This window comes from Synchiropus splendidus, chromosome 1, assembly GCF_027744825.2.
Source record: "Synchiropus splendidus isolate RoL2022-P1 chromosome 1, RoL_Sspl_1.0, whole genome shotgun sequence".
NCBI lineage: Eukaryota > Metazoa > Chordata > Actinopteri > Syngnathiformes > Callionymidae > Synchiropus > Synchiropus splendidus.
Window position 1 is genome coordinate 59,874,192 of NC_071334.1, and position 21,952 is coordinate 59,896,143.

The 21,952-nt window shown below is 42.6% G+C and overlaps 2 protein-coding genes across 11 annotated transcripts; one reads left to right on the plus strand and one right to left on the minus strand.

Moving 5' to 3' along the window:
- Positions 1 to 247: 247 nt before the first annotated feature.
- Positions 248 to 17,827, minus strand: LOC128752827 (low-density lipoprotein receptor-related protein 1B-like). 10 transcript variants are annotated; one of them, XM_053854477.1, is made up of 49 exons: positions 17,667 to 17,827; positions 16,904 to 17,032; positions 16,573 to 16,821; positions 16,364 to 16,477; positions 16,170 to 16,289; positions 15,596 to 15,721; positions 14,757 to 14,960; positions 14,426 to 14,594; positions 14,018 to 14,186; positions 13,713 to 13,935; positions 13,109 to 13,225; positions 12,807 to 13,025; positions 12,442 to 12,744; positions 12,136 to 12,351; positions 11,874 to 12,020; positions 11,490 to 11,738; positions 11,169 to 11,375; positions 10,799 to 11,047; positions 10,500 to 10,709; positions 10,066 to 10,314; positions 9,741 to 9,956; positions 9,237 to 9,485; positions 8,952 to 9,137; positions 8,627 to 8,875; positions 8,083 to 8,445; positions 7,806 to 8,021; positions 7,526 to 7,705; positions 7,306 to 7,428; positions 6,962 to 7,126; positions 6,604 to 6,819; positions 6,302 to 6,531; positions 6,033 to 6,162; positions 5,775 to 5,968; positions 5,512 to 5,695; positions 5,106 to 5,315; positions 4,833 to 5,016; positions 4,573 to 4,774; positions 4,345 to 4,509; positions 4,004 to 4,255; positions 3,702 to 3,926; positions 3,500 to 3,634; positions 2,998 to 3,196; positions 2,799 to 2,924; positions 2,379 to 2,486; positions 1,861 to 2,097; positions 1,654 to 1,740; positions 1,464 to 1,572; positions 1,243 to 1,339; positions 248 to 1,116 (listed from the first exon to the last, which is right to left on the minus strand). In XM_053854477.1, exons 1-49 carry the CDS (start codon positions 17,722 to 17,724, stop codon positions 1,072 to 1,074), a joined length of 9,009 nt encoding a protein of 3,002 aa, XP_053710452.1. In that variant the 5' UTR covers positions 17,725 to 17,827; the 3' UTR covers positions 248 to 1,071. The 10 variants fall into 10 exon arrangements, 8 of the variants coding, with proteins under 8 accessions (XP_053710452.1, XP_053710453.1, XP_053710454.1 ...); XM_053854476.1 differs by having other exon boundaries at positions 249 to 1,116; positions 1,464 to 1,740; XM_053854478.1 differs by lacking the exon at positions 2,379 to 2,486 and having other exon boundaries at positions 1,464 to 1,740.
- Positions 17,828 to 19,592: 1,765 nt separating this feature from the next.
- On the plus strand, positions 19,593 to 21,328 carry LOC128749607 (nodal homolog). The gene is made up of 3 exons (XM_053849359.1): positions 19,593 to 19,846; positions 20,190 to 20,902; positions 20,985 to 21,328. Exons 1-3 carry the CDS (start codon positions 19,666 to 19,668, stop codon positions 21,135 to 21,137), a joined length of 1,047 nt encoding a protein of 348 aa, XP_053705334.1. The 5' UTR covers positions 19,593 to 19,665; the 3' UTR covers positions 21,138 to 21,328.
- Positions 21,329 to 21,952: the final 624 nt, after the last annotated feature.

Below are 21,952 nucleotides of genomic sequence, written 5' to 3' on the forward strand. Positions count from 1 at the left end.
CTTTATCATGGTAACAAACTATAACTTTGATTGGGAGGATTAATTTTTATTCTGCCCTTATTCACTCTGTGAAATGAAGTCGAACATGTGAGGAAAAAGTAACCATGGATGAGATAAACTAACTAGTAGTTTAGTTTACAACTAAAGTGTTTTCAGTGAAGTCAGTGGTATCAAACATAACACAAATCCATTTAGATTCCTCTAAATAAGCATTACTGAATTCAACAACACAAAAGAAATGTGAAAACACCAGATTTCTGGACCATTTCATGCAGCGGTTTCGGACTTACCTGCCAGAGACAATGACCCATCTTCCTTCTTCATTCAAATTTTCCCATTGCAGGAAGAACGGGTGTTGATTATGCGGCTTTATTAGTTGAAATACAAAACACAATTTGACAGACTAACATGGTGTAGGCGAATTTCCTTACATGCGGAAACGAGGAGTTTGTTGCAAAACAAATTCCACATTTGATATTGACAGGATTGACTTGCTTAATGGGTTAATTTGCAACTCATGTATTTGAAGCGTTTTGATAGGAAAATCATCACGATAACTGGCCCCACCACCTCCATTAAAGGATGGAGGTCCCCCACAGGCACTAGAAGCTGTGTGTATAGGTTTAACTGTATGAGGGACCAACAGTAAAATCACACAAAGAAGGGCAGCATGGCATGCTGGGATTGACAAGCCACAGCGGAGGGAGGAGTTCAGAGGAGCATGCATGACTTGACTTGCCCTCACTATTCAATCATCAGGTCATTTGTTGAACGGCTGCCCACAACAGTGTGCAATTCAGTTTGGCCTGTTCCTGTTCAACAACAGAGCTGTTACAAATACGTCAAGGCCAGCATGTTCTGCAAAATCAGACCTTCTCACTGGCATTTTAAGGTTAATGCCAAGTCATTCAGAACTTCACTTGTTTAAGCGCGGTAAAGCATCTTTGGTGTCTGGTTGAAATACGACCAAGTCAGCAGCGTAGTCACAAGTCGACAACTTTAAAGGTTAGCATTTTACTTTTATTTTAAAATCTTCATCTCATGACAATGTATGCAGCCCTACTGCAGTGACTAACTGATGCGGACATTCTTTTGGTCCACTTGGGACTCCAGTTCCTGAAGAAGACAGAAATATGAACTAATGCAGAAATGGAATGAGGATTTGTTTAATCTTTGAAGAAGATTAATACATACAAATTGTGTAACTATAAAAATGTAACCATGACACTTTTTTTTTTTTACCTCAAAGTCCACGTCATGTTGCTCACATGGCAGGCCCATATTTGTCATTAGATTTTCTTTATCTGGGGCTCTGGTCCAGAAAGACTCCCATATTTTCCTGTTAAAGACAGAAATACATGTAATGCCCACGTTGTTTTGGAATGTCGAATCGACTTGTAGAAATGACACTAATTTAACTGTGTGAATGGATGCACTAATAGCCAAGACTGATGCCGAATCACCTTTTCACGATTATATACGTTGCCCCCAATACGGCACCGACAACAAAGATGACGGCAAGGATGGCAGCGGTGTAGCCACGTCCGCCTTCTGTATCTTGACAGAACTCTCCTGTGTAACCAGCCGCACATCGGCAGTGACGGGTCTCTCCTTCAATCACACACTCTCCATGACCATTGCAAGCTTCAGTACCACAAGACGCAGATCCCTGTTGCCAAGTCCTGGGATGACCTCCCTTGCTGAGTTTGGTCACAGAAGTAGAGACTTTTTCATCTGGACCTGAAATCAGAGAGATACAATTCACCAATGTGTTTTGGTTTGAAGAGTGGCATGACAAAAACGAACTCGCTAACTGCTCTGAACAAATGTTGAGCTAAAATAAAAACCGATTTGACTTACAGTCCTGTTCATCTGACTGGTCGGGACAGTCCACACGTCCGTCACAAAATAACCCACTGCCAATACATTTGCTGCCATCGACACATGGTTGTTTACCAACGGCGCAGGTCGGCATGGGAAAACAGGAGGTGACGTTTACACTGAAGAACCCTCTGCCACACCTGCATGTGCGGCCACCCGGATAAGCCAGGCACAACTGAGCACACCCCCCATTATTTTTGGAGCACATGTTGGTTCCTGGAGGGAAAGAAAAAAATGGCTGTAAAGCCATGTTTGTGATATCTGTGGCATGGTACTGATGAATGCAACACATTTCAGTTGGCCAAATCGCCCCCTTATGAACACAAGAGTTCGTAGCCCGTTTTAAGATGCATGCAAAATCACAGTAAAACAAGGTATGACTGACGATGGTGCAAAATACATTTCATGGCTTTATATGCAGATACATTCAACTAGAGCTGTATTGAGATGTAGAATTCAAACAGACCAGTGTCATGTGACTGGAATGCTCATCTTACCAATTTGCGAGTCAGTGCTGTGCGACTTAAGTACTTGTAAGGTATTTTTGGTCTCAAACCACAGCTGTTTAGGTTGTTGTCCATCACTGAACCAAAGCTTAGTCACACCTGTACAACAAGCGAAAGCATATCTCACAGTAAACTTGGAAAAAAAAAATTAACAGTATTGAAACTCAAACTGGCAGAGGAAATCTACGACATTGATAAAGAAAAAAAAAAATTAAAAGCAGAATAAAAGCCGCCAATGAGTGGATCATTTCTTCCAACACTGGTCAACACTGCCACCTACTGCCCACAGAAGACGGCAGCATGACAGTGACGTAGAGAATGAAGGCTATGGGTGTCTAATAACTAACTCAACTGCTGTCTGTCTTTACCTATGAGAATCCATTTAACTTAAGTCATTGCGTGTCATCTTACCTTTATCTTGAGTGAGCCAGAAGAGGATATTTTCAACATATGTGAAAGAGATAAGCAAACCCGGGCTGGTGCTAAATTCCTTATAGCCTGAGCCATCCACTCCAATTGAACAGATTGTGCTATGACCTAAATAAACAAAAAAGGTGAGGCAGACATGCAAACAGCTAAATACCAAATTTGAATAACTGCGCAACATTACTATGGTCACTCCAGTAGATCATGGTTCCCCTGTTGAAGAAGGAAAGTGATGTTGGGCTAGAGTTCCTCCATAAAACCACTTTTCCACGACCATCCATCCCAGCACAGCAGATCTCAGCCTGGATTTTACCCCCTAAACTGACCGTTGAGGAGTAGCAGAGTCGACCTGTCGGAGGGTGCACTGCTATGGCTGTCGTCGCCTAGGGGGGGAAAAAAAGAAGGCACAGGTGAGCTTGCCCTGACGGAACAAAATTGGGAGGGGGTGGTTTGTTGTTTGTACACGACGCATTATAGTTGTGATAAACCTGCCGGTTAAAAATAAATACATTCCTGTAGAAATGAAGTTAATTTGGTTAAGGCAAACGTGTTGAAATGTTTTATCTGTTAGTAATCTTCAATATAATGCACTGTGACATTTGGTTCAAGAGTCAATTGGCCCTGACACCGCATCACACTACACACACGTATCCACCAATCACTTTTTTGGTTCAACCCTGTTGTACCTTCAGCGATCCCTGCAACAGTGGGGCAGTGCTTCCATCAGAACTGGAGGTCACATGTATACCAGGGTGATTACTGCTGCTCCAGTAGAGGTTGGAGGTCACCCAGTCAACTGCTATGGCAGTGACTGAATCGTCCTAACAAACATGGGAACTGTTTTTAAAATTTGCAAAAAACAGAGAGAAGGCATCGTTTGTATCTTACATGTAGTTCAAAAATGCGGCCAGTGGGTGTCAGGCGTTGTCTTGACCAGGGGCCAGTCAGATTAAAGGCCTCCACTGCTCCATGAAAACCATCAGCTATGTACAAACGTTGACCGTGTGAAAGATCCATGAAAGAGGCCTCAACCACACCAGGGATGGACAACACGCTGCAGTTGGGAATCTTTTTCAGCCCAACTCCATCTCGATGCATCGACTGAAGATAAATCTAAAAGTAATGGAAAAGATAGAGAAGAAGTCAAAAATTAAAGTGACACTGAAAAAGCAAAAGTAAAAGCAATTGACTTGGTAGATGGCGTTGGGCGACAAAAGTAAGATGAAGGTCGATTCCTGAGGTAAAGAGCATGTTCTGTTGTTCTTTGAAAGTAGAAGCCCCTTCGGACAGCGGCAAGCTGCAGTAACTTCTGTTACTTCGGACGCTGTCGCTGACTTTGGTATGCCTGAGAGACCCCTAGCTGGAACGAGGAGGCAGAGGTGGGAGCAGCGAAGCTTGTCACAGGGGTTCACGATGAGTGGCTGGGACAGCGGATGCATCAGCTGGAGAAGGGGGAAATTAATATTATATATAGATATACACATTCACTTTTTTGGATAAATCATAAAATTACCTGTTATGCACTACTTACCTTTATTCCGAAGGGCTGGCCAGGTCTCTTTAAGAGAACCTTCTGGTCTTTCCCTGTGTTTTTATCAGAAGAGCGGATGGTTCTTCTCTTCGTGTCAGACCAGGTAAGCCGATCATTGAACACAGCAACAGAGAACGGGCTTGGAGTTTCAACCATCTGAAGGATCTAGTGTTACAAGGACACATTGTTATTTAAGGTGTCTTAAGAATGACATAAATAAATATATACCTTGACATTCTCTCCCTCGAAAGAGGCAGAGCCAATGCTGTGCATCTTCTCATCAGCCCAATACAACCGGTTGTCCAGGAGGTCAGAAGCCAAGCTAACAGGCCAACTTAACCCATGATTGACTATCACCCTCTTACTTGATCCATCCATCCCTGAGCGCCTAATCTGGGGTCTGCTGCCAATCTCAGACCAGAAGATCAACCTGAAATGGTTAATACATAAATCATATAGAAAACAACTTAAAATCATGAGCTTCCCACCCCATGTGTGGAAGGAGGACCAGTGAACTTGGATGCTCCAAGTCTTCTCCCAGCACCACAGTGTAGTTATGGGATCCAACTGTGACATCACGGAGCTGCACCGCCAGAATCTGACCCACCAGACCATCAATCCAGTAAAGGTTCTTTCCAATCCAGTCCACTGCTATAAAATCCGCCTTCACTCCTGCAAAGACATCTCATGTAACTTGAATGAACCAAATTTTTATTTCATTCCACTTTAAATGGAGTTGCATTTCAGGAATATCTCCTCACCTTGAATTAGTGTTCCTTTTTTACTTGAGTTCATGTCAGCCCATCGTACGCTCTGGTAATCAGGGCTCAACCAGTACACCCTTTGCTGACTCCAGTGGTAATCCAGAGAGAAGACAGGCCGAGTTGCAGAGGAGAAGAGACGCAAGCTTCTGCTATGGACCCCCAACAGCAGCAATTCTGACTGAACAGACGCCAACAGTAATGCCTCATCTGGAGACAGAAACGAAACAGACAAGCAATATGAGATTCACCTCCACAATTCATGAAGTTTAACATGCAGACGGCATCTGTTTTTTTTTTGCTTGCACCCGTCAGTGTTTCATTTAATAGGAGTAATGGAGACATTGTTCAAAATATAAAAGCCATTTATTTTCTTTTATGAGACTTTTATGAAACTTTTACTCACCTTCCGCTTTACAGCTTTTGTTGTCAGGCTCCAGGTAGAAACCAGGATGACAATGGCAAGTGTAAGAACCAGGTGTGTTGATGCAGATATGTTTGCACACAGCATGTGGCAGCTCTTCACATTCATCCATATCCACACAGTATCTGGTAGAGAAGAGCTTGTAACCCTCTTTACAGAAACACTTCTGCAATGAGAAGTAAACAAGCAGCCCTTTAAGGATTTGAATCGGCTTCCTGTTAGATTGTCTAGACTTTGCTACCAACCGGCCCATTAGGAGTGCTGACACAGTGCTGGTCACACAGAGGGGCAAAGTAACTGGAGCAATTGTGCACGTTGCATCCCGAACCCTCATCGGACATGTCTGCACAGTTGGTGATACCATTGCATGCCAGTCCAGGGTCCAGACACTCTCCACTGTCACACTGGTACAGGTGGGCAGGACACTTCTCCAGACTGCCTGCAAAAGCGTCAGAATTTTGGATTGCATGGGCACAGGTTTTAGTTTTGCATTGTGTACTTACAATTTTCCTCATCCACAAAATTGACACAGTCCCTTTTTCCATCACAATGCCATGACAGAGGGATGCATTGATTACTGTTGTCACACTGCCACTGGTAGTCTCTGCACCTCACTGGAGTGATGATACAGTTCTGAAAACCAGTGAGCAAACAAATTTAATAGGTGATCAAAAATAATCATACAAATTTCCTTGGTTTTTGGCGGGGTAAAAAAATAGTTTGGTAGAACAAACGTACCAAGAATCTCTGTACTTAATTGACACTTGTTTACCTTCTCGTCAGAACCGTCGTCACAGTCCTCTTCACCATCGCAGCGCCACTCTCTTTGCAGGCACTCGTGACCGTTTGGGCAGAGCAGCTGTGACGGGCAGTTTGGAGGCCTTGCACAATGCATTTCATCTGAATGGTCACTGCAGTCAGAATATCCATCACACTTCAGTCCCTCCGAGACACACTGACCACTCATGCAGCGGTACTGGTCAAAAGCACAGGCTATAAGGCCTAGTCATAGAGATCTTGTGTTAAAATTCAAAGGTCATTTGGATCATTAATTTCAACAGTAGTAATCCCTACCACACTTTTTCTCATCTGACCCATCAGCGCAGTCTCTCTCGCCGTCGCAAAGAAATGATTTTGGAATACAGCGGGTGCCATTGTCACAGAGCTGATGGCAGCCGTCAATCAAGCGTTGACAGTTCATTTCATCGGATCGGTCCTGACAGTCGTTCTCTCCGTTACAGACCTGCTGCTCTGGGATGCATCTGTTTCCATGAGCACATTGGAACTCACCTATGAAAGATTTTGTAAGGCACATAATTCACAAACATTCTATTCGTGTCTTTTAGTCCTTTACTCTGGGCAGGGAAGGATTATTTCTGAAATATTTCTTACATATGTGAAGACAAAGTGAAAGTGAAACTAAAAAAAAAACCTGATTTGCAAGCAGAAACACATCCATCTTCATCTGATCCATCTTGGCAGTCCTTTTCTCCATCACAGACATGACTATACATGACACACTCCAGACCATCGCTACAAGGTTTGAAACCTTTGCGGCATTTAACCGGGGCTGAATTGGTGCTGCCCACGCTGGGAACTTGACGGAAACAAAAGATCAAAAGACAGATGAGTCTTTTGTTGAAAGAGCAACAAAAGACTCATCTGATAAAATCGTCCATTGGATTAGTGATCGAACAAGAGCAGAAATGCAAATTGACGGCAGCAGAACATTGTGCAACATAAATGGGCAAAAATCTATAAATTGATGTCATTTACACGGAGTGGTAGGTTCATCTTCTTCACAACGGTTCTCATCAGACCCATCAAAACACTGGGCACGTCCATCACACACAAATTTCCTCGAGATACACTTGCGTCGGTCACTGCACAGAAATTCATCTGGAAAGATGAAATTATAACTTAGAACCCAAAACAATGTAGTTAATATAAAGCATAGATTTGCCAAAGACAGTTGAATGTCCCCAAAACTGATTACCTGTGTTTTTACAGCTGTCCACACAGTTACTTTCATCAAAAGCATCTGGACAGTCGCGATTTCCATCACAGATTTGCTTTTGAGAAATGCAGACTGAAGTGCCTGGGCAAAAAACCGATGGACTCACACATACTGCTGGATCGGTGGCCAAGGCTGGTGTTGGTGCAACAGTCACGCCATCTGATTAAAAACAGTGTTACTTGCTAAACACTATAAGGGGTGCGCCAAGCTATTTAAAAAAATGCAATGCAAACAACAGTAACTAGGGAGGGAAACTTACCACAGCCCAGCTCATCAGAGCCATCAAGGCAGTCTTTTTCACCATCGCACAGAAATTTCTTGGGGATGCACCGCTTGCCATCAGCACACCGATGCTCACAGCTCTTACTTGGGTTGATACAGTCCAGTTCATCTGACCCGTCTCTACAGTGAGTCCTCCCATCACAAACCTGGGCGTCTGGGATGCACATCTTCCCATGCGCACACTGAAATTCACCTGTACCAAAAAAAAAGTTAAAATAAATCAAACTATTACTATAAACTCAGAGAATATCTACCTTTTTTGCAGGATTCTTGACAGCCTTGTTCATCTGAGCCATCTGGACAGTCTTTCTCGCCATCGCACACATGACTATTCAAAACGCATTCTGATCCGTCGCCGCACAGCCTTGTGCCAAGTCGGCATGTAAGGACAGGTTCTTGTGAACCTGGACGAGTGATATCTGGGCACCTTTTTTCATCTGAGCCATCACTACAGTCCATTTTGCCATCACACTGCTGTGAGGGGAGGATGCATGATGATGAGTCCGGACAAAGGATTGAGGAACCAGTGCACAGCAGCTTGGTGACAGGCGGGTTGAGTGGCTTGACATAGGATGTGGTGTCATCAGTAACTGTATCCAGGGCCTTTTCTGCAACATCTAGGCAAGATAAATTCGGGCTTCAATACAAATCACATATCCGTTTATGCAATTAATTTTGAATGGGGAAAAAAAATTCTCGACCAAAAGCCTGATGAACATTTACCAGTCCACATTATTATACACTTCAAGGTGATCATTTACAACCCAATTTTACCAGTTAATAATGACCATAACTCACCACAGTCTGCTTCATCCGATCCATCTTTGCAGTCTTTCTCTCCATCACAAACATGACTTTGAAGAACGCAAACACTACCGTCACGACAGGGGACTGAACCCAAACGACACTTCACTGTACTTGCTCGAGAACCAGCGGAATAGACGGGAGGACAGTCAACTTCATCTGAGCCATCAAGGCAATGAGCGCGTCCATCACACACCAGACTGGCCGAAATACAACTCCTACGATCTTTGCAGTGGAAATCTCCTTTGTAGAGTGACATAATTGTTACTCAGACTCAATGCATGTGTGATTTCTGAAGCACAAGAACTACTTTGCTTACTTTTGTTGGGACATTTACTGACACAGTTTTCATCATACCCATCGGGACAGTCTCTCGTTCCGTCACATATCTGAGCTGGATGGAGGCATAAAGAGGAGCCTGGGCACAGAACTGATGGACTGGTGCAGGGAGGCTGAGTAACCGGTTCAGCGGGTGACAAAGTCGGATTGGTTGTATATGCAGAGTCTGGATTTGAAATCAACAGTAAAGAGCTAAAATAAATATTACTTTTACAAACCACAACTGGCATCTTAAAAGATTCTTTAGAAGCCAAAAATCACTCACCACATGTTCCTTCATCCGACCCATCTTGACAGTCTCTCTCCCCATCACAAACGTGACTATGTAGAATACACTCACTTCCATCTTGACACAGCCAGGAACCCAGACGACATTTCAGGGCATTTGTGCGAGGCCCTGGGGTGGGCAAACCTTGACAGCCCGCTTCATCTGATCCATCGTTACAATGAGAGCGGCCATCACACACTTGATCTCTGGAGATGCAGCTCCGACGGTCTTTACACCGGAAATCATCTAATATGGGAATACCAGACTTAACAGAGGGATAGTGGACTTTCACTTCACCAAACCAACAGACATTAGGATTTTATTGAACAATGCACTTCTTTCTTCATGCTTAAGAAGAGTCTGGAGAGAGATTAATGAGAAGTGTCATTTCTTAGTCCGAGTTGGCACATGCAAATCGCATTTATCAATTTCGATACGACGGAAGTTGTATCAGTTAACCAAAAAAATTCTATCCCTTTGGAGAAAGTCAAGTCAAGTTACCTCTATTCGGGCATCTCTTCACACATTTCTCATCTGATCCATCAATACAGTCTTTCACTCCATCACACATTTGAGTTGGTTTGATGCATACAGAAGAGCCAGGACACAGAACTGAGGGACTAGTGCACGGTGGAGAAGTAGAAGACATAAAAATCTGCCTGACTGTTGTTGATGGTTTGGATGTAGGTTGCTCAGCAGTGACAGTGGCAGTGTCCCCTTCAACACACATTTAGGCATGGAAAGATACAGTCCATTTTAATAAATCAACCAATTTCTGTCCACAAAGCAGAGTAATGTTCCAAAAACAAAGAAAAATGCTACCTACCACAATGAGTTTCATCTGATCCGTCAGGGCAATCTTTTTCTCCATCACAAACGTGACTCAGCAGAACACAACGTGTGCCGTCCTGACACAGTCGTGATCCCACATAACATCTGAAAACGTTTGACCGAGGTGCCGGAGTGGTTAAACTCTGACAGTTGACTTCATCTGAGCCATCTTGGCAGTGAGAGCGGCCATCACAAACAAGATCTCTGGATACGCATCTCAGACGGTCTTCACACAGAAAATCACCTGGGAAACGGGACAATAATTTCTTCCGGTGATGAATTTCTTCCGTTCATCACTTCAATTAATGCACAAAATTAACATTACTTACACACCAGAAGACACTTATTTTATCAGACAATTAGTGTCCAACTCACAATATATATATATATATAATGAAAACCTACAAAGACACAAATTAGACTGCTTACTTTTCTCAGCACATCCCCTCACACAGTTCTCATCAGATCCGTCAGGACAGTTTTTCACGCCGTCACACAGCTGAGTTGGTGCGATGCATAAATGCGTACCAGGACACAAAACTGCAGGACTGGTGCATGGAGTTATAGGGTTAGGTTCAGTGGTTATTGGTATCAAGTCAAGATCAGCGGTCATATTTGAGGTGGAGGGCTCCACAGCCTCTATTATAAAAAAAAATTAAACAACATTCAGGCAAGAGGGTTAGACGATGCATTGTGACCCACAACAAAAAGAAATTAAGAAGTCTCACCACATTCCTCTTCGTCAGAGCCATCTTTGCAGTCCTTCTCGCCATCACAAACATGGCTGTTTAAAATACATTCACTACCGTCTCGACAATGCTTGGTTCCCATGCGACACTTTAGACTACTTGGTTGGGGAGGAGGCGGTATTGTGAGCCGACAGTTGACTTCATCAGATCCATCGTGACAATGAGAGCGCCCATCACAAACTAGACTTTTGGGAACACAGCTTCGACGATCCTTGCAGCGAAAATCATCTGGTGGGTCAGGAAAATCATTTTGTTTACTAATTCTTTTGAGTATATTAGGAAGCTAAATGAGCATACCATCCAAGAACATATCTGTCAATCTGTGCTACATCCTGTGCATGGTTCTTACTTTTAGAGGGACATCTTTTCAAACAGTTTTCTTCATCAAATCCATTGGGACAGTCTTTGATGCCATCACAAAACTTGTTTGGGGAAATGCAGAGGTGAAGAGATGTTTGCGGACAAAGCACCGACGGGCTGAGACATGCAGGAAGAGTTGTGAATGTAGTCGTTGGGATGGGAATTACATTTACTGTGGTCGGAGCTTGTGTAGCATCTAGAAGACATTTAACAGATTATTTTTTTTCCCTTTAAACAGATAATTCAAAACCATGACAACATTTAGTCAAAATGTATACAACAAATCAACATATTAGTACAGGCATCTTACCACATCCAAGTTCATCAGATCCATCCTTACAGTCATTCTCTCCATCACATACATGACTGTATAAAACACATTGCAGGCCATCATTACAAAGCTTTAAACCGGTACGACACTTCAGGGCATTTGCTTGGATTTCAGTGGGCACTGCAGGCGGACAGTTGACCTCATCTGAACCATCACGGCAATGAGAGCGGCCATCACACACAAGCATGTTGGATATGCAGCTCCGACCGTCCATGCATTGAAAATCATCTATCATGACGAAAAAATAAAAAAGTTAACATTGCAAATGTTTAACTTCTGACCAAAAATACCAAAAAAGATTATCAACATATAAGAGTTCATTTGAATTGGCTCTCAGGTCATCATATGTAAAGCTTATAATACCTTTTGATGGGCATGCAGTCCTGCAAAACTCTTCATCATCCCCAGCAGGACAGTCCATTCTCCCATCACATAGTCGATTGCGTTCAAGGCAAATCGAAGTTCCCTTGCACAGCATGGATGGTTCCTTGCAGAAGGAGGCCTCGGGAACTACAAAAAAATGGCAGAAAATATAGCCATTTAGATGCATATATACATCAGTACTGTGAATGCTTAAAAGCTAGATGCCCACAATTGAGAAATATGCTTTCTTAGATACTTAAACCTGATATGTCTCTGAGAACAGGAATAACATTCAACACTTCGCCTTTGACAGGTGCACGAACAACAGGGTTCCCATCACGGCGGTCCCAGAGGGTCATGGTGTCACCAGAAAGGGTCAGCAGGAAAGGTTCAAAAGCACACATGACAGAGCCGGATATGTTCCACCTCCTTCCAGCTACATGTGTTTTCTCATTCAGCAAGCTCAATGTGGTTAAGCCTACAAACACACATGTCAAGTCATTGGACAAAAGAAAATCTGTCGCATTGGCAAAAAAAAACAAAAAACAAAAAAAAACACAAAACCTACCCGCATTTTTCGAGTTCCAAAGGAGACTATTGGCACTGAGGTCAAAGGCAATATTCGTCTGAGCTAACAACTGCAGAAGTTCCTTTGCTTCACCACCGATAATATTCATGCCCATGATTTGCTCATCTTCAAGCCAGAGAATTCCGCCTCTAAGCCAGTCCAGATAAAGGTTCCGAATCTCCTTTTCTGTGCGGTACAGATGCCGTGATAAACCATTCTTAGCGTTGGTGGTGCCTATGACTTTTTGATCACATGACACCCAAAAAAGATCACCAGTCCTCTGATCCAATGCAATGATACAAACTGTAAAGAAAACACCAAGTCAAATCCTCCATGTTGGAATAATGATTTCATTCATTCAATACCTGGCAAAGGCAGTGGGATGATTTCTGTGACCTGCTGTGTTGTGCCCACACGCTGCACATGGCCAGTTTGGTTGGCCCAATATATCCACCCTCTGTACCAGTCCACATCGAAACACAATATGCCATCGTCTGTGTCAAACAGTTGCTGGTCTATGACCTCACTGCCTCTGAACTCTAACAATTTAATGTTGCTAATGGTGGCATAAACAAACCTGGGAACTGTGAATGAGAAACCAGACTTACTGCATGCATTTAAAGAAATACATCTGTACATTTAGAAATGCTAGCCAAGAAAAACGTACACCGACATACACCATCGGGCAGCAGAACTTGAGTGCTTGGACAAGTGCAGGCGAATCCAGTTGGGTTCCCTTGAGTGAGCAAGCAGATGTCACATGTCATCGCACACGCAGATGTACCTGTTTGGATCAGAAAAGCATAGCACATGAGAAAAGTTAATGTTGACTTCGGAGAATCTTGCAGATATTGTGCACTCAGCACAATTTGACAATGAATTATTAGAGGTGAATCACTAATATTACAATATCAATTAACCATCATTAATTAACTTTGTCCTTTGGTAAAATAAAATCTGACATTATGAAGGTGGTGCCCATAAAGGTGTCATGCATTTTGGTTCGAGCATACCTTGCTTTTGCAAGCTAAACTAGCTGCATCCACAAAGTCATTACAGAATTAATTAAGTTACTTTCCTAGAACCACAGTTCACCCATTCATCAATATTAGCCTATTGCGTAATGAGCTAAGAATGTCGAGAGTTACATGTCAAATCAATGTATATAAGGAGCATTTACAAAGCAAACTTAGTATGTGCATTCCTGAGGTGTTTATCATAATAACATTTAATAAGTTTCTAAAAGTGTACGAACAACACAAATAAAATACCTTGTGGCTGCTGAAGCTCATGGAAAACTGTGAAAACGGCCTGGGTGGATTTCCACAGAAATTTCTTTAGACCTGGCAAGTTTTGAGGAGCCTGCCACATTCCTTGGTCATCCACCCAGTAGAACATGTTTCCAAAAACAGCTAAGCCCATTGGCGGGTTCCCACTGAACAATCCCACAAAGGAGTAGCGTCCACTGCCATCCAGCCTTACTGTCTCTACTGACTGAACATAAGGGAGGAAGTGCACTTGAGAAAAATAGTCCATTCAAGACGATGTTAAGGCAAACAAGCACTTCAGTCCCCACCTGCTTAATATCACTGATCCAATACAGTCTTCTGGCAGCCACATCTGCCACGAGGCTGTGAGCAGATTGACCTGTGAGCACCGCAAGAGTTTGTCTACTTGATCCATCCAGCCAAGACTTCTCAATCGTCACTCGATCACCAGGACCAGCATTGATCCATGACATTGAGCTGGTAACGGTGGGGAGTAAAAAAAAACAAAAAAAGTGATCAGACCTGCATTAGACATGTACATACTTTGTCTATTCACATCAAACAATACAGTGAAAAAAAAACAAAATTGTACTGATTAAAAGAAAGAAGTCAGACAAATACATCTTGCCCACTGAAAAAGTGCCATCAGTCTCCCTGCACCCAGTAGTGGTCCAAATGAAAGAGTGGATCAGTACTTTTATTTAACTGTTACATACCTCGCCACCGGTAAAACAACCAACTCTTTCGGGCTGACGTTTTTACTCAGCACCGTGGTGTAACTCAACCCGTCCGCACCCAACACATAGATTGACTCTTTCTTTGGATTAGTCCAGAAAAGGTTGCCGGTGAGCCAGTCACAAGCTAGACTGCTAATTCCCCACTGCCCTGTTAGAAGAGCAGAAGATCCTGTATTCTTTGTCAAGTCAAAAACACAGTGCTGATCTGCATTCACCCCTCCACTGAAGATGAAAATTAAAATGAAGAAACACGTTGTGAAGGTTGGTTTCTTGAGGAAAAACAACACTGTATGAAATCTAAAGGACTTACCTTTGTGGATAATTGAGGTTTGTTGTCCATTGCTCTTGTAAAGAGTGCCTTGCTCATCAGCCCAGTAGTACAAGCCTCGTGCAATGTCAAATGTTAAGGCCACCGGGTCAAACTGCAGTACGCCAATTGATTTCAGTTGTCGTGTTTTTACATCCAGCAGGACGACTGTTCGCTTCTGCACAGTCAGAAGTCTGGTCGAATTACCTGGGCAGGTAGTAGAGATTCTCAGAAAAAAAATGACACACACTGAAGTAAACTGCTCAAACAGATGAGTTGTGAGGAAACAAGACTTGCTATGGACGCTAGCTTCAATTTTTTTTATTTATTTATTTTTTATAAAATGTGGGTTAAATGTCGCACCAAACACGTTTCCCTTGCGTTCCCCTAGTGGCAATTGTAACAACTGTACTTTCCACACAAAGTCTAATCCAATTCTATTGCAGTATAAAAAAAGACTTTTCAAATTTTGTATGCATCAACATGTTCTCATGTACCAGAATAAATCACTAAAAGATTCATTTGAATGTGTCATATGATTCACCAAATATGAATCAAGCTCAACTTGAAAGTGCTATGACTAATTGCCCAATTACAAAAAGACCTTTGATCCCTGACTTGGAGATTAGCTGCACCTCAAAAACATCTGATTGAAGTGGCTTCTGCCTTTTGATCCAGATCAAATCACAATGTTTGATGAAAGCTTTCATCTTTGCAAGGTGAAACCAGCCCATCATAAGGAATCATAAGGTCAATTCCAGGTCCATTGTTGCTGATGTTGCACCCATTTTTTTTTTCATCTAAACCCTTACATGTTGGCATTCAAGTGAGCTGCTCCTCACCTGTGACCTGACATGTTGAATTTCCTTGTAGCAGGAAGCCTTCTCTGCAATGACAATAGAATGATCCCAGTGTGTTGGCGCAGAGCTGCATACATGGAGGAAAAGGAAGGGAGCACTCATCGACATCTGTGAAGAAAATTTCTGATTATAAATCCTTGACAAAATGTGGCTAGTACACATGAATGTTTGCCATTCAGCAACACAAACTCTGAAGCCGGAATGTGATCTGTACTCCCACCTGGATTCTCTAAACAATTCTCTTCAATGTCATATATTCATCCTTATTTAATATGAATATTAATCAGCCTCAGGAAAGTGTACATTCAACACTGCAGTGTATATAATTTTTATCATAAAATGAATAAAACCAGTGTTGGATGAATGCACACGATTTTACATATTCACTAAAAATTCTAATGCATTGAGATCAACATTTAGAAAACATCTATATCTGAAAAAAATAGAGCTAATATGATTATGCAGATGCTTTTTTTCTATCGACGTGCATGTAATTTTGATCCATCAGAGTATTACTGGTTGTGTTCAATTAAAACCAATGTAAAACTCCACATACCGATGCAGATGGCTCCATTTGAGGACAGTTTAAATCCATCAGGACAGGCACACCGAGCTCCCCAGGGTTCATCGACACACACATGGCTGCAGCCTCCATTCTTTACAGCGCAGGTGCGGCCTGCAAAATAAAAATTCCATAGAATATCTAATAGAAAGCAACTGTATCTTTATTAATTCAAATTTGACACCTACCACAAGTTACAGGTTCATCACTGCCATCAGAGCACTGTACTGTCTTGTCACATCTTTCATGAGCAGGCAGACAGCTGCCATCAGGACACTGGACGCCATTTGCCTCACAACTGACTGAAATGATGTTTATGCTTGGTAACCATCACATGTGACTCACTGACTCAATACTATAATTTACAAAGGCACTGTGTCCTTCCAAATCTCCTTACCACAGTTTGCTTCGTCAGAATTGTCCATGCAGTCATCCTGTCCATTGCAACGCAGCTCTTTTAAAACACACGCATGGTTTCCACATGTCCAATCAGTGTCCAAACAATCCTCAGTGACTGGACAGTTCTCTTCATCAGAACCAGTTGGACAATTCTTCTGACCATCACAGCGAGCTGATGCTGCTACACAGCCAACAGTGTCAAGGCAGGGGAAATGACCGGGTGGACATAATGGAGATCCTGAGGAAGCTACAAGCACAAATCGAGTCTAGATTGAATGGCAACATCAGTTCCCATGGCTGGCTTCTTTTTTAAGAGTCAGTGTACACACCATCACAATCCATCTCATCAGATCCATCCAGACAATCGCCGCCACCATCACATCTCCAGACATCAGGAATGCAGTTCCCATCATCACATTGCCACTGGTCAGGGAGACATCCAGAGGACTGGCTCAAGACTGCAAACCAACACATTAAAACAGGAGGCGGCTCAGTTTTACTCCTCACTTCCCAAGCATGCCGCTTTCACATTGCACCAAGCAAAACATCAGTTTGCTTTTCATCAGGCTGTTAGCAGAGATGATAAAGGTTGGCAACTGATCTAGAAACTCCCAATAACAAAATGCCGCAGATAGATGGAAAGTTAAGGGATGCGGATGCTTGTGTTTCGTGGAGAAAACTAGTTTTTCCCATCAGGTGGAGTCAGTTGTGAAGGAGTACCATGTCTGTATCAGACATGTTAAATGCTAAAATTAGATCCAGCTGCCAGGAGGTACATGTGTTGACTAGTTGTGACGCCATCATTCTCTTAACACAAAAAAGCATGAGGATATGGGAACCAAAACTCGGAAAGTATGGGGCCATTTGACAAAGGAAACATCAAACGACGCCTTTCACAACACTTTCTGAACAACTAAAATTCTAATAAAGCTTCAAAACATTAACACCATACAAGTCGTTAGTTTCTAGAGGTTGACGCCATTTTGGTTTATAGTGTTTCAATTTTGGTTTTTTTTAACAACTTTTCTGGCTTTCAGGCTGGTGCATGTAAAACGTGGAGACCCTCTTTGACATGGAAGGCAGTGTAGTTACCTGTAGAAATCCTGAGACCGGTCAGAATCAAGAAACAAGTCAGCCTCAGAACGAGCATGACTGCGGGCCAAACTCATCTGGAAGACTGGCGTCACCTGGCAGAGGACGACTTAAACAGACCCCGCTCTACGCATGCGCAGGCGAGAGCCGCTCACAGGTCATAGAAGATTAATAAAAAAAAAACATTACAACAATTCAAGAATAATGGAAGGCTAAACGTATATGCATGAAATTAGAAAAAAAAAGTGTGTTTCAAATCAAGGGCCATATTTATAATTTCTTGATCGTCAAATAAAAAAAAACATAAAAACGGAAATGTAGTTTTACAACCAAATTAGAACATTAATATACAGTGAAATACATTGATTTTCTGCGTGATCACAGAATTTCTATTTTTTATTGTTCATTTTCAAACGTGACATCGTTTTGCCTTCATGTCGTGATTAACTTAACCTTTCAACTTCTACATCAATATATTCGAGTTCTAGGCAAGCGTTTGTGATTGAAGTTATTGAAGTTCCAATAAACACATGAACATCAATTATTGCTGTTCTGTTTTGATCCATCCACAATATTGCCATCAAACCAGAATCGCGCTTTGTACTTTACCAAATCAGGAGTCCTTTGAGGTCAAGTGTCCAGTCCTGTCCTTGAAATGGCCCAAGATCAATGCCCCCTTTGATTTGCCATTTGTACTGTATTTCATGTCGTCCAGCGCAGATCTCTGTATACATGTGTTTAATAAAAGGAATAACACTTGAAATTGTAAAAAAAAAAATCAAAAAGACGTTATATATGTATATATATATAAAAAATGTCTTTTTGATTTTTAAACATGTGTATATATGTGTGTGTATATACAAGTATATATAATGTATTATAATGTATTATAAGTATTTTTAACATGTGTTTGTATGTGTATGTGTATATATATATATAATGTATTATAATGTATTATATATTCACATCATACATTAGTATATTATGTATAAGATTGCCTTTATACATAATAAAGGCTAATATAATCAAGTACATTTAAAATATATATCTTTTCATATTTTCATTTTATTTTGTTCCTTTTATCCATTTCCAACTATTTAAATTTTAATTTACAAATTAATTATATATATGTGTGAGTGTGTCATTGTTACCGCTATTATTGTCATTGTTATTATTATTATTATTATTATTATTATTAGTAGTAGTAGTAGTAGTAGTAGTAGTAGTAGTAGTAGTAGTAGTTGTTGTTGTTGTTATTATTATTATTATTATCATTATTATTAGTAGTAGTAGTAGTAGATGTTGTTGTTGTTATTATTATTATTATCATTATTAGTAGTAGTAGTAGATGTTGTTGTTATTATTATTATTATTATTATTAGTAGTAGTAGTAGTAGTCTTAATAATACTAGTAGTGCAAATTAAATTATTTGCACGACTACATTATTCTTAAAATGTTAAAATGTTAAATTGTATTTCCTAATATTTATCACAGTGCAAGGGACATCGACATTGGTTGTGGTTTCTTTAATAATTCCTCAATACAACGTATGATTCTCATGTACAACGGTGCAGCCGCGTGCAGAGCGTGTCGTCATGATTAACTCCCGCGCTGGTTCCCATTAATCACTGCAGCGCGTAATCTCCTTAACTAATATTATTGTTCTTCAAATGGATCTCAAATATACAAAGCCTAGAACTTTTCACACCTCTGCATCTACAAAGGGGCCCAGGTTTCGATGCAGGGCGGCCGGAGCTCGGCAAGCGCTCCGAGGATCACACGCCCAGGGAAGCATCTGACAGATGTCATCAAAGAGCCGCCGCCAAAGGGCGTGGGCTTATAAGTGGGGGACCCTCGCTCTGAGCCGCATCATTCGGATCTTACCCGAGCAGAGAGACACAAGCGGGAACTATGAACGGACTTCTGCCCAGACTCCTTCAGCTGGCACATGTGCTGCTGTGCGTCGCCGGGACGCACCATGACGCGCTACTCCGTGGGATGAGCAGCGCATCCAGACGCAGCGAACATCGCCACAAGTCCGGCGGGTTACCGCTCTACATGATGCAGCTGTACCGGACGATGCTTATCGAGGAGAGGAGCAGGAGCCCGGCTGCTGAGGAGGCGCAGGACCACCCCGGTCTGCACGACTCCGACTCCGTCGTCAGCCTGGTCGCCAAAAGTGAGTACCGACAACCGCTCTTTGCGATGTTCTACTTTTGTGATCGTTTATTTTTTTTCAACTCTGGGGAAACCTCTGCCTCCCTAATAACTGACGTCACGCAGTGTAATAGGATTATACAGCGGAGTGCAGTGATTAAAAAGCTGGCAGCGCTTAATCATGTACTTGGACTTGATGAGTGGATTTTAATATGAAAGGGCCGCCTATTGTTGTCCACCCCAAGCGTGTTAATCAGTCGATCCCGCCGGGGCAAGAGGCTGCTGGGAGTAACGGAGTCAGCTGTCACAATCGCACGCTTTCCTTCCTCCCAAAGTAACCAATTCACTTCTTTTGTTTCTTCCAGGCTGCCAGCAGAAGGGCAAGAGGTGGTCTGTCACCTTTGACCTGTCGTCCATGTCTGCCAGCGACCACATCCAGGAGGCTGAGCTGAGGATCCGACTCCCTGCCTTCACCGAGTCCTCCAGAGTCACGGTGGACGTCTATCAGTGCTCCGGAGCTCACTGTCCTCACAGCCGCCACCTGCTGGGACGTTTGAGAGCTCACCCCAGCGCCATGGTGTCTCCTTCATCCTGGAAGGTGCTCAACATGACCGGGCTTCTGCGCCGCTGGCTCCAGCAGGACCTTCAAGCGCACATGTCTGAGGAGGAGGTGGATGCTGAGGGGCTGCAGAGCCAGGAGGGAGTGGAACACCACACCGCGGATCGGGTCATGATGGTGGTCTTCTCCAGGCACAACCCCAAAAGCCAGCGCATGCCGACACTGATCAGCACTGCGGAGCACTCCAAGTATGTCAGCTTGGACAGGATGGCTGGACCCAGGTCCAGGAACCGACGGGCCAAGAGACAGCAGAAAGTGGCAGAGGACGCTCCAAGCAGCCGGCCCAGTGAAGAGAAAGGCCCACGGTGCAGGAAGGTGGACATGGAGGTGGACTTTGACAAACTTGGCTGGAACGAGTGGATTGTCTATCCCAAGAAATTCAACGCCTTTCGCTGTGAGGGGAGCTGTCCTTCTCCAGTGGATGAAAGCTACGCTCCAACCAACCACGCATACATGCAGGTAAGAGCAGTCTTCTTTCTTTCCAACTGCACAGTTTTTATTCAGGTCGGCTAATGATTTTGACATTTCTTTTCCTCCCCAGAGCCTTCTCAGCCTTCACCACCCCCACAAGGTGCCCTGCTTGTCCTGCGTGCCCACACGACTGGCACCTCTCTCCATGCTGTACTACGAGAACGGGAGGATGGTGATGAGGCATCACCAGAACATGGTGGTGGAGGAATGCGGCTGCCACTAGATGAACTGGACACTTTAGCAAACGGACATTTGAGAGGAGTCTGGACTTGAAGCAGACGCTATCTTAAGAGGATGTATTGGATTAATACCACGAACACAAGCACATCATGCCCACTGACTGAAGCACTACTGAAGAATCACACAAATTATTCAAAACTAAAATGTTTGCTGCTATTGGTACAGATTTGGTGTAAGCGCTTTTTATTTCCTAAAATGTTTGGATCACATTGACCCATGTAAATGTTTACCTATGTACAGTAATACAAATAAATTATTTCCTATCATCAACGCTCTTCTCTCTTTTTTTTTATTGAAGTCGGAGGGGGCATGATACATTTTACAAATAGCGAAAACATATATATCTATTCAAAATATTCAAACCTTTTATCGGTTTTGACCAATTATATGTCACTTTTAGTGCAAAGCATTTCCTTTATCCATCGCCTTGTTTGAGGCGCTGCTACAAATGTAAACAGGGATATACATTTAAAATGCAAAACCCTCTTTGGAATTAAAAAAGTCCACTTTGCTGTTAAAAAAAGCAATTGTTTTTAACGCCTAAACTCGAGATGTAAAGCAGATGTAAAGCACTGTCCATGAAGATGAATTAATACATTATTAATCTGTCTTTGACGTGTCAACATTATATGCAAGATGGATTGAAATAATGATTACCACACGCAGTATTATCTGAAACATAATTTTGATGTGACCTAAACAAACAGTAGTCCTGGTCAAGTTTAGGGCTGCAACCATTACTTCAGGTCGCTGCGCGCCCCAGGCTCCGCATCACAGGCTCCGCGTCACAACCTCCTA